The following is a 12,416-nucleotide window of genomic DNA, read 5'->3' on the forward strand; positions in this document are numbered from 1 at the left end:
CCGTTTGAACCAGAAGATGTCGCTGTGGAGCTGCAGTTGAACATAATCAACCAACACCAGGTACAAGATTTCATCAATTTTATTTCTTCCAGTTAGTCTAAACATCACATCACCTCAGTGTACTGCATAACAAATACCATGTTTTTGTTATCTTTTAAAAAATATTCATTGCCATGAAAGCAAACTGTAAATGACTTCTTCCTCTTGAGTCGATTTGTATCGCTTTGGCTGTAGTGACATTTCATTTCATTTGGTAGATAGAAGCTTGTTAACATTACATTATTTATTAGGTAGTTTATTTCATATTTTTGAACTCCATTAAAGGGGAATTGGTTCTCATTAGATGCAGTCAGAGGTTAAGGGACACTCGGAAATAGTGTCTACCAAAGGGGAAGTTTAATATTTATCATCTTTTCTTGGATGTACTGAAAAGTATTGCGGTCAGGAAACTGAACAGGTTTAACAGGTTTTGTGCAGCATTTGAAGTATGTTACATAATTGTGCTTTTCTGGACTAACACACCTAAACAGCTGAAATTGGAAAATGCTACATTCAGTTACCTTTAACACTAAATACCAAACTTCACTTGGAACAGCTTCACCTCCAACACATCTCTCTGGACACACTGACAATCTAAAATAAAATTACCTTTACAGCAATATATGTAAGTAGATTTACAGTATATTAAACATTTAACACCTTACAGAAATCACACATCATGATGAGCAAAAGATGCAATGAAATCTAATTGTTCATCATTGTTCACAAGAGTTTGATGATTTTCAAATACAAAAATCATTCTTAAAGTTTCAAAATGAGGGTAGGTTTGCTAAATACAGTTTGTTGGTTTCCATCTTTTTCACTCTAATCCCTGATTTTAATGTCCACTGATAAATCAATGATAAATCCCCTGTCACTGTGGCACACAGATGCGATGCAGTCTACGCAGACTGTGTCCATTATCGTCTGAATACTAACGACTGAAGGACGGGTACAGAACTGAAGTTACAACATCAGACTGCATCTGCTTTTTCTCTGTGATAGTGTGTGTTGATGTGACTGTTTGTAATTTCTAAGGTCTGCATATTTCTCACTTTAACTGCAAGATATAATGAGCAGGGGGTTGTTAATGATCCATGAATTTAACTGGGAACTCACCAGGCTGAGGTCAAAGTATTTCTGTATGATGAGTCCAAAGAGCAGGTTAAGTTCATAAAGGCAAAATGTACATTTAAAACACATATTGTTTAGATGGATTCCTCTGATATCACCCTTGCCTTGAAAAATACTATCTTGAGAATGTTTTTGGCGTTTTTTCCCCAATACTGACATCCATATCTAACATATGAATTATAACACATAAAAAAAAAAATATGTGATAAAACTGTCTCCTAAATCTAAGATGTGTCTTTGTGCAGTAATAATCAAACCTCTTAGGATGCTGCATTAAGGTACAGAAGATAGATACCATACAAGTCTGCGTAAAGCTTGAATGAGAAGTTGAATTCAGGTTTTATCAAATACTATGATCACCAAATCCTTGATTAACTATTGTAGATTATGGATCAGGTAAATGAGAACCAGTGTGTTCATCATTACTAACACTTTAGTCACCTCCGTTCAGCTCTCCTGATTGTGGCTCTCGGAGTTACTAAATATACAGAAACATATATTTCACAGAGGTTGAATCATATTAGTAGTTTGTTCATGCATGTTTGGCAAGCAGAATAAATAGTATGATAAACACCGATTATTAAGACATAAAATAGCACCGTGTTGGCCCATCAATGGTTGCCGCCATCATAGCATCACATTTTATAGGATGGATCCCTGGAGAGTTGTGTTTTCAGATTCATGATTAGATGTCAAGAGGCCTTAAGGCTCACTGGATGTCACTCATTTGGCAAAATAAACTGAATTCAAGGGAGATTAAGTGAAATGGCATAAGCCTGAACTGCAGAGGTCTTTGTATAATCAATGTTAAAATGTGATTATAATCAATTATAATGCCGGTAAGAAATGAGCTGACTGCCAACCTCAGGTAGGAGAGTATGAAATGGTTTGGCTGCTAGATACCAACTTCAAAAAAGTACTGTACATAAAAAATGTCCACTTAAAACAATCTCACACTGCCCACTAAACAGCCTCTGTCATGATAAACATCATACTTTTTATCCGGCCCAGTCGCGGAAAATCTTCCCTAGCAGTTACAACAAAATCAACAATCACATTGACAAAAGCAAACATCTCGTTACAAAGAGAGGGAGTCCCCAGATATCCATCTGAATGGTGGAAATGAGGAGACACAAACTTAACTTTGGCACACTGAATGAGGAGGGCTGGCAGAGAGGCGAGGACTGAGCCTGCAGCTGTGTTATGGCAGTGTTTGGATGAGTGGGCCGCTCACTCATAGCCCCTTGTTGAAGTAGACCCTCTCCACTCCTGGGTGGTTGGCCCTGATTTTCTCCTGCAGCTCCGGCTCCAGGCCGCTGACTGACATGGAACTGGATCAGGGGGAAGAATGGGAGACACAAAGGGGTTAATGGGTCAAACACATACACTGTAGGCGTATTATGCATCTTCTCAGGCAGAAAGGAATCATGCACACTCTGCATATATTCATCCAGACAGAGGAGGGCATGGCTCTGTAGCTACGACAGACTGGTTACAATCATCTCAGGGTCAAGTTTGAACTTTTCACTCACCTCTTCTGAGGGAACAATGCGCAGCACAGTGGAGTGGCAAACACCAGGCTGGAAAAGAAACACAGATCTATGAAACAAACCGCACAGATAAGCAGTCCAGAGCTTCATGTTCTGACCTCATCCGATTGGCTAAAAAGACACCTGATAAAGAAGAGCGAGGGTAAATTCAGTTGTGTGCAAGCTTGTTGTTTCATGTGTACAAATATTGGTTTAGCATATTATTGTTACAATAAAATAACATATTAGTTGAGCATGTTAGCATGCTAACATTTAAGAATGAACACTAAAGACAACGAAAGCTGAGGCTGATGAGATTAGTCATTAGTTTTGCAGGTTTTTTGGTCATCAAATAAGCTGTAAATATCCCCGCTGCGGGACTAATAAAGGATTATCTTATCTTATCTTATCTTAAAGTATTGCAAAAATGTATTTATTTTGATAATGTCGCTGTATGAAAAGTTAAAGGACCATCAAAGTCAGAAGAATTGATTCTCTGGTGACCATAAATGTCTGTGAAAAATGTAATGGCAGTCCAACTTCCAATTTGCAAAGATAACATATATTTTTACAACTACCACTTGAAATGATGAAGGCACTTGCCAATGACAAGTTAATGGATTAGACTGGCCCAAAGTGACTTTTTATAATTCAGAGAATTAAATACCTGACAAACCAATACAATTTCAAAGTGATGGCAAAAATGATATTAAATCAAATTTTGACACAAAACACTCCTGCTCACTGATTTGCACAAAATGGCCTAAAACAACCAGAGATGTTAAAGGGAGAGCTACCTTGGTATAAAATGGCAAATCTCAAATCTGGCAAATTTACATTGTCATAACAACCACTAATATAACAGGTCTGCTCTTGTGTTTGTGTGCTACTCAAAACACTGTCATGTGATTTGAGCTGAACTGAAGCAATGTTACACGTGGTTTTAATTAATTAATCTGAGCATGGGAAACATCAGCAAAACACATGTGAAGGATATGTGGATCAAAGGGCCAGAGAGCTTCATGATCTCACTAAAATACTATGAGCACATTCATATTGAAATTATTTACAATACCTATAACGGCAACGTTTAAAGTGACATTGGGATAACTGAAATTTCATATCCTTTTGAGGAAAATGTCAATGGAATTTGACATGGCTGCTTATCAGGTGGACCATCTCTGACGACTCACCAGAATCCCACCAGGGTGACTTGAATAGGTGCACTCATCCATGGGAACTTCTGAAAAGACCAGGCAGAAAAGAGAATGAGCGGCACAAAAGCAGTGGTGAATTCCCATAGTAGAGTGGCCTCATGTCCCCAGTGCCTTTCATTCCTCTGATGTGTGATTACGAAATGGAAAGAGAGTGGTAGACACAGTAAGGAACATGAGGTTCCCACCATTTAACATTTAACACATTAAACCTATGGTGATGAAGCTGATGTTCGAGGTTGTGTTGTATTAAAGCATAAGCAGAAACCTGCCTACCCTCAGAAAGGCCTTCTTTTCCAAATGGTTCATTAAAAACGGGGGAATGGCTGAAAAGACACAAATAAAATATCAATGCACAATGCATTTTCAAAAAAAAAAAGAAGAAAATACAGTAAAGTTGGTGGTTTAAAGTGACGCCACTTGCCAGAGGAGGAGTTAACAAACCTAAAAGCATGTCTTATTGGACTGATAAATATATATTCATACCCATTCCTGGAGAAGCCATGAGGATTCTGGAGACCACGACCTGAGAGATAGCCTGCTTTGCCGCTTTCGTCGACTCTCCTAACCTGTTGTCATTCTCATCTGTTATGGGAATGCCGTGTTGAAGTTCTCTGAAATGAAGGAACAAAGCTAATTAAATCACAATCATCTGAGCTGTCATTACACCTAAGATGAGCAATAATAATAATAATAATAATAAAATCTATGTTTCCAGGGACATTTTTCACTACTAGTGTTGTGTCTTATCAACTTCAGAGCCAGTATGTAATTTAATCGTAAACATGCTTCAAAACCATGAGGTTCTCTGCTGAGTGTTGCATGTCCTCTTTACCTTTGTCTCATCAGAGGGATGTTGATACAGTTAGCAGCAGCAACAGCAGCAAATGGAACGAACCGTCCGATCAGAGGTGAGATGTGCTACAGCAGGAGAGAGGAGGCATTAAAACAGGAATTGTATCATTTGGCTCTGCTGTACTCTGACAGCACGACCAATTTAATCTGTTAGTCCAAAAGAAGATATTGCAGCTAATGTTTCAGATGCTGTACATGTACTTTTCTACCATAAATCAGGATGTTAAGCACAAAGTCACTATAAAAAATGGCAGGAAAACATTCTGATACCAGAACCATGACCCTGTAAATAATACAGCTCTTGTAAGACAGAGAGACTGTTTGTGTGTGTGTGGGGCTAACTCATATCAGCACACCCATGCAGCTGAGACGGATACATAAAAAAAACGAGATGTATAATGGGTGTTAGATGAAGCGGTACCTTTGTTAGTGCATTAAGTCCTAGAGCGGTTGCCACTGCCCCTGTGGTGGCAGACACATAAGCCGTGCCAAGCTGACTGCGAACAGAAGAGTCACCGGTCACATCACACAAAAACCGTCCATAAAATAAAAAAGCCAGCGGTTTAATTAAGGAGTTAATATGAATCTCTGTCAGTGCCAAAACACCCGTCTCTTACCTGACCGTGATTGGAGCATCGCCGCTCCTGTTGGTGTAATTGACTATTGCGTTAAAAGACTGATTGATCCACTGCCAGAGCAACACGGCTGGAGTTGTCCTGCAAGTTTGAAAACAGTCGAATCAATTGCAGGTCACGTGTAAAAATGCACAAGTGATAATATTTTAAGACATTAAGTTAGGTAACAAGTACTAAAAGATAATAGTCAGTTTTACTTGTAATAGGTGGAAAAACACAGGTGTTACTAATAAAAGCATAGCTCTGTTCTATTCTCGTGTCCCAGTAAACCATGACCAACCAAACAATGTGCTCTGTCACAAATGGCCTGTTAATAGTTTCAGCAGTAGAGTTGGGAACAGTGTAGTGATATAGTTAAATCTATAAGCCTGGGTGTTACAGTCTCATGGAGTAAAACCCTACATGTTCTTACTTGTAAAATGTCATCATGCATCCAGTGATCGTCATGTTCATCGGAACCTGCGCTGACATGCGGCCAATCAGGATCATCTTCTCCCCAGTATCGGGATGGAAAGCCGAATCAAAAACATATTTCGCTTTCCAGAGTTCATCTTCTGTCAGTCCTGGGGAGACTACACCTTTCCTAAGAGGCGGTAAAAAATACATTTAAAGCAAACCCATTCATAAGAGCAGATGATGTATTTCTTGTTACTGACGTGTTGCTACTTGCAGGTTTACCTGTAGTCAGTGATGACTTTGTGTGCATGTGCTAGTTGCTCGTTGGTGAGGAGAATGTTCCTGGGGTCTGTGACAGTGAAGAAATGTTTAGCCCGACCAACAAACGTGCTCTGGTCCCACCGGGGCTCCTTGATGTTTATGGAGGTGGATAGCTCTGCTGCCATGTTTATCTGGAGAAAGACAAATGCTTTAATAATCATATCTGGTGCTTGCAGTGCACAAAAGTATGAAGAATGATGCTTCAAGGTTTAAGGATTTTAAGTGGCCTTGTTCTGGAGTGAATAGAACAACGCAGGGAAAAAATAGCAAGTTCTCTGTACAACAACAGTAATGTCTACGGATTAGTTATCTAAAATAACTATGTTTCATAACTGCATTGTATTTGGCTGATCTTGACTGATATTGTTCCAGGATTTCGGGGACCTGCTCCATCACTCAGCCAAATGGTTACAGTCCCTCACTTCTTGTTTTTCTTTGCAGACACAAGTCAGTGAGGGAGGACTCCTGAAAACAATGGTCCTCGCTAGATTGCCATGCTGCTTATTCAGCATAATGTTGCTATGGTGATGGCTGACCTGACACAAGAGTTGTGGAGTACTAAATCGCAAAGCCCTATTATGGGTGAACACCAACCCCCAACTGTGGCTGAAAAGCAGCTCTTGGAAAGGGCCAACGCTTTCTGCTTGTGCATTGTGAACAACTGTGATTGACTGCAAACGTTTTTATTTTATTTATATCAATACAAATGGTATTAGGGATAAGTGAGCAAAGAGTAGTATGTTATGCACTCATTTTAATCAACATCACTAGTGAATATTTCTTCAAAATGATATGTATTTATCATCTCACAATCCAAAACCAGATAAGACTGGCCTGACTATCAAAAACATCAGCTTTGTGGATGTGAATGTAGCACACTCATCCTCCTCAGTGTGTGTGTGTGTGTGTGTGTGTGTGTGTGTGTGTGTGTGTGTGTGTGTGTGTGTGTGTGTCTCCACATAACCCAGTCTGATCTGGTTTTTAACCATTTGTTGGAACTGCTGTGGGGACCAGGGACACAACGAGTCCATGCAAGAATCTGCAGCAGCCACAGGGCAGCAGCATGATGAATGATGAAACTCCACCTGAAATTGCACCAAAGATGGCTGCTGGATTGATAACCAAACAGAGAAGCCTTGTTTGCTGGTATATCTGTGGCGTGCAGGAGGCGTGCGGTCTCTTTAAAATTGAATTAAACTCCATGAGATTCTCACGAGATGACAACAAAACACCCCCCACCCCCCCAACTCTGAGATCATCCAATGAAACACGAAATCACTGTATGAGTTGGTTTTGAACAATAGGTCAGACCCCGATAATATCATATACATAATACTGATCAGTGATATCAGAGGGCTGAACTTTGGACTGACGCGGCCTCTGATCTTTAAACCCTCAGCTGCCTCTGCCCTCACTCTCAACCAATCAAGGGCGGCCTGCCTGGCTACACATTAACCTGCAATTCATAACAACACATTACAATGAAATATGTCATCCAAAAACAGCATCCTGTGGTAGATGGTTTACCCTTCATGGCCTATGTTCTTGTGCATCTGTTACACAATAATAGCTGCTTTGTGTCTGTGGCCGCAGGGTAAACATGCTCTGGGACTGGATACGGTTAATTGTTCAACCCGACGCAGACCAGTCAGATCTGGACTGTAGCTGGAGGTGTTTCTGCATCTGAACAAAGCGATCAAGACTTTGCAAGATGACACAAATGCAAAGTATCATCATTGTTAAAAAAAAAAAAAGACGTCTAATTAGGCACGACATCTGTCCAGCGTGGATGACTGTCCAGCTGTGCGCCCCAGATTCAACTAGTATGAGCCTGCCACATCCACACACATCCAGCGGGCTTCTCCAGGAGCCCCACGCGTCTAATGACAGTTTCCCCGACCTCAGACACAATGTGCATGCTGGTCTTCTCTACGTTGACGTCTTGATGGAGCCATTAGGGGAGAAGAAAATAAATGATGGGCAGGTTACTTACTGCACTGTGGGCTCCGGCGGTCCGCAAGAGAGGTGTCCCTGAAAGACTGCAGACAGGCTAATTTTTGCGCGCAGCAGCGTCAGTTCATCCACAGAGCAGCGCACGGTGGCACAGCCCCTCACCAGCTCCTCACTGAGAAAGTAAAAGTCCGCTCCTCACAGCGGAACAAACTAAACACACTGGGAAAGATTGGAGCTGTAACACATTAAAAAAAAAAAGGAATTGACAAATGCACAATGTTTTTTTTATTCTCCTAAATAAAATATTACAATCTTATGTAAACACTTGAAGTGGCAAATCAGGTTTCATTTCACCCCGTCCTTTAAATGAGGCTTTTATTTTTAGAAGCTATCTGAGCACCACATCCGTTAAAGCTCTGACATTTTCGCAACATTGATTCCCAGGCAGTAAATCATTAATAACTGGTAAAAACTTTGGATTTACACACACACACACACACACACACACACACACACACACACACACACACACACACACACACACACACGACTCTACAACAGCCTGAGATTAATGGCCGACACTAATGTCTTGTGAAAAGTTTCCCTTAAAACAATCTGTTCATTATTTAGTTCATATATTAAAAAGAAATAAGGAAAACATCAAACAAAATGAAAAGCTAAATTAGTCCTGTATCCCTTTCACGTTTCACAATCATCATATACCAAACGCCTCTCATACATACATGTATAATAAGTACCCAATACCCTGCACACATTCACAGTAGCATCACTATCACTGATCACTATGATCAGTTGATCATCAGCAGCTTCTGGGTGTCTGTTTCCATCTAGTGGTGACTGGTGAGAGGGAACAATGCCACAAACTGTACTTAAATGAAGAAAATGACGAAGCAACTTCAGTCTTTATTTCGTATATTAGTGGCTGCAAAACATTAAGTTATTCTTTCTTTTTTTTTTTTTTTTTTTTTTTTTTACAACTGATGTAATTGGTACCAATATTGCCTATTTAAATGAATTACATTAACTCCCATAAGAGACAGCAGGGCAGAAAGAGAGCGACTTACACTATAACAGGGTATTAAAAAAGAACAAAGTCTGTCAGTGCCGTGTGATAAAAATCAAATACAAAAGTGCAAAGAGAACATACTCATTTCCGACGTCTAACCCTATCATTTCACTTCACAAAGTAAACTGTTGTGCTTCAGTTACAAAAAGAAAGAGTTGACATTATATTTACTGCAACCTTTGATTTGAGGCCATGCCAAGTGAAAGATGCGGCTTACATACTGTATATGGAAACACTCTGCTCGTTATCAACACAAAGATTACTTAGATTTACTTGTTATTCTCTGCATCAGTTCATTCATGTTTCCTGACAAACCAGCAGGTATTGTGACCGTATTGTTCATAGTAGCAATCATTTCTAGCAATAAAAACATCATGCACAGAGAGGAAAAAGTTGTAAGGATGGTGGTCTTTAACTAGATGTGATAGTTTCCATTTCATTGTGATTATGGCAAACATTTTTTGGTCCATGAGTTTATGAATGCTTCTTTTCTGTTGCCATCCCGGCAGTGATCTTTACAGGAAATAGTCTGGCGTACGCCGCGTAACATGAGGCTCCCCTCTGCGTGGTGCAGGATCAAACTGTAGGCTAGAGCAAAGAAAAAGCAAGATTTGTCGTCAATAATAATACCTTTTTATGAACCTGCCAAAAGTCCATGTTTGTAACAACATTTACTTACAAGGAGTATTTCAATGTGTCATCAAGTTCCATGATTGCTGCCTGGTTTCCACAACGATAACAATAGTTTGGTGCACTGAAGATTGTCACTACATTGCGGTCGTGGCACCAATTGTAACCCTAGATCAAAGATTACTTGCATGTTATTTACTTTAAATCCACAACATGTTAAGTCAAAGCTGCATCTGCAGTGTCTCCATTTAAAAAACAGAATTACTTTCAGCAGATAAACAAAGTTAAATTACCTCCATCACCAGCTGGTGGGCTCTTGAGACCAAAGTTAGGCCATTTGCATGGTTAAAGGTCTCAGAAATGTCCTGCCCGAAGGTGTAACCAGCACCACGGGGTGAGATGCCCCAGCCGCCACGGTCATCTGGGTCGGACCACAACAAGTCACACATTGGACCCTGAAAAATGGAGGAAACGTCAGTGTTGTTCAGTCTCTTACACGTTCAAACACAAAATCTGTCCAATATCTAGAACTTTTAGGATACTGTCAAACTATAGACTTTAACTAGGGCTGCACCGAAATTTTTTATAATTCTTTATTTAGTTATTGAGTTATTGCTTGATCTATAAATTGTCAGAAAATTGTGAAAAAAACTTCACATTTGAAAGTTAAACCAGTGAATATTTGCTAAAAACATATAAATGATTACTAAATGATTCACATTTTTGCTGGATCGCTGAATTTATCATAATTTAATCGTTTCAGCTCTAACTTTAAAATTTAATCTGATGAATGTGCAATATATATGATTGTCGGAGCATCCTTACAGCTACATGAACCATCATACTCCTTAAAATAAATGTTGTGACATCCAGTTGTAACAGTAAATTACAGAATAATACATAATCTAGAATGGCTTCCTCACTTTACCTCATGGGGAACCTCCTGCAAGCGATCCAGCGCTCTGATGTGTTCCAGTGTGTCTATTGAAGGGGACAATCCTCCATGGAGGCAGAAAATCTTATGGAAGAGACAGAAAATAAATGGTGAGTCCTTGTATCTTTGCTGTATGTCACATGCTACACCTGAATACACAACCGTACCTGGTTATCCACCAGCGCAGTAAGAGGCAGATAGTCAAACAGATCTGTGAAGTACTTCCAAACATTGGCGTTTCCATATTTCCTTAAGCACTCGTCATAGAAGCCGTACACTTGTGTGATCTGTCTGCTCTCGTGGTTCCCTCTGAGAATCGTGATTCGTTCACGGAACCTTACCTACAAAGAAAGATGTGTTTATAACTAAATGTAAGAATAATCAACAACAAACATTCTTGCTCCAGTTGTAGCTGACATATATCACAGCATCAGTGGCAAAATGACAACAAAAAAATGTACCTTAAGAGAAACCAGAAGAGAAACTGTCTCCACAGAATAGTAGCCTCTGTCAACATAGTCTCCCATGAAGAGATAGTTGGTGTCTGGAGACTTCCCCCCAATCTTAAACAGCTCCATCAGGTCATGAAACTGACCATGGACATCTCCGCAGACTGTCACCGGACATCTCACCTCCTGCACGTTGGACTCCTTGGTAAGGATCTCCTTGGCCTTAAATGGGGGACCAAAGAAAACACAGGATGCTGCAGATTAACAGGTAACACAACAGTATGGTGCAATGTAGGAGTATACAATGAGCATGTGTGTTACACAAGCCTTATTATTACTCTATAACAATACATGTGCATCAGATTTTCAGATTGTTATGATGTAAAGAATATGATTATAGTTTGTTGTGGTTGTGCCGATGCACTCCAGTGAGGAGCCAGGAGTGGGCGTAGCTAGAGAAAAACATATTTGCAGGCATCCTCCTCCATCTTCTTGGCGAGTTGCTTCCCTGCATGCAGCTGCAGTCAAATGGTGCTCCGACGCAAGGCCACATGCATCAGCTTACATGTTAAGTCTCCACCAATACATGTTTTTTTTTTCTGAGCCCGACGACTCAGGAGATGCAACCCTAGCAGTGCAGAAAGAAAATGACTTGCCTTTTTCTGCGCAAACCTTACCTTTTCACATAGGACTTTGACCTGATTCTCGCTCAGCTGTTTGCACTCGTTCAGCTGTTCAATCCATCCGTCCAGCTCCTTGGTGAATGACTTGTCGTCCATGGTTTATGCCGTCAGCTACAGAGCCGACCAGCTTTAACAATTTCTAATAAAAACACCTCGCTGTGTCGATGCGTCCTGACGGCCCGGCTCTCTGGTCATTCGCAGCTTGGATGTGTGTGTGTCCGTGCGCGCTTGTGTGTGTGTGCGCTCCGACAAAAAAACAAACCAAATGCGTCAAAGGCTGTGAGTCCCTGCAGCTTGATGGGGACCAAAAGTGTTTAGTTCACATGATACGGAAATGTCTTCTCCAAGGTCAAACAGATGCCTGTTTAGTATGGAGCATACTATGAGAGCAGCTCAGACTAGAGACGGTGGACCCAACCCTGCCAACTCTGGTCCAGGTCCAGAGCAACAAATCCTCTCTACGTCATCGCATCCCAAGGAGCCCCAAGAGACGGAATCAAAGAAGTGTCCCGTTTATTTATTTATTTACTTTGTCCGGGCGGTTTGAAATTGAATTT

At 40.5% G+C, this 12,416-nt stretch overlaps 2 protein-coding genes across 2 annotated transcripts; both read right to left on the reverse strand.

Moving 5' to 3' along the window:
* Positions 1–2,321: 2,321 nt before the first annotated feature.
* Positions 2,322–8,205, reverse strand: sfxn1 (sideroflexin 1). Its single transcript, XM_054598028.1, has 11 exons — positions 8,117–8,205; positions 6,085–6,254; positions 5,819–5,989; positions 5,389–5,487; positions 5,193–5,268; positions 4,752–4,837; positions 4,403–4,530; positions 4,193–4,242; positions 3,896–3,945; positions 2,706–2,753; positions 2,322–2,504 (listed from the first exon to the last, which is right to left on the reverse strand). The coding sequence occupies exons 2-11, from the start codon at positions 6,246–6,248 to the stop codon at positions 2,408–2,410; spliced, it is 969 nt and encodes a 322-aa protein (XP_054454003.1). The 5' UTR covers positions 6,249–6,254; positions 8,117–8,205; the 3' UTR covers positions 2,322–2,407.
* Positions 8,206–9,070: 865 nt separating this feature from the next.
* LOC129089662 (serine/threonine-protein phosphatase 2A catalytic subunit alpha isoform-like) lies at positions 9,071–12,250 on the reverse strand. The gene is made up of 7 exons (XM_054596956.1): positions 11,854–12,250; positions 11,189–11,398; positions 10,895–11,068; positions 10,722–10,811; positions 10,087–10,248; positions 9,843–9,961; positions 9,071–9,751 (listed from the first exon to the last, which is right to left on the reverse strand). The coding sequence occupies exons 1-7, from the start codon at positions 11,953–11,955 to the stop codon at positions 9,679–9,681; spliced, it is 930 nt and encodes a 309-aa protein (XP_054452931.1). The 5' UTR covers positions 11,956–12,250; the 3' UTR covers positions 9,071–9,678.
* Between the last annotated feature and the right edge of the window lie 166 nt (positions 12,251–12,416).

Source organism: Anoplopoma fimbria, chromosome 4 (genome assembly GCF_027596085.1).
Source record: "Anoplopoma fimbria isolate UVic2021 breed Golden Eagle Sablefish chromosome 4, Afim_UVic_2022, whole genome shotgun sequence".
Taxonomy (NCBI): Eukaryota; Metazoa; Chordata; class Actinopteri; order Perciformes; family Anoplopomatidae; genus Anoplopoma; species Anoplopoma fimbria.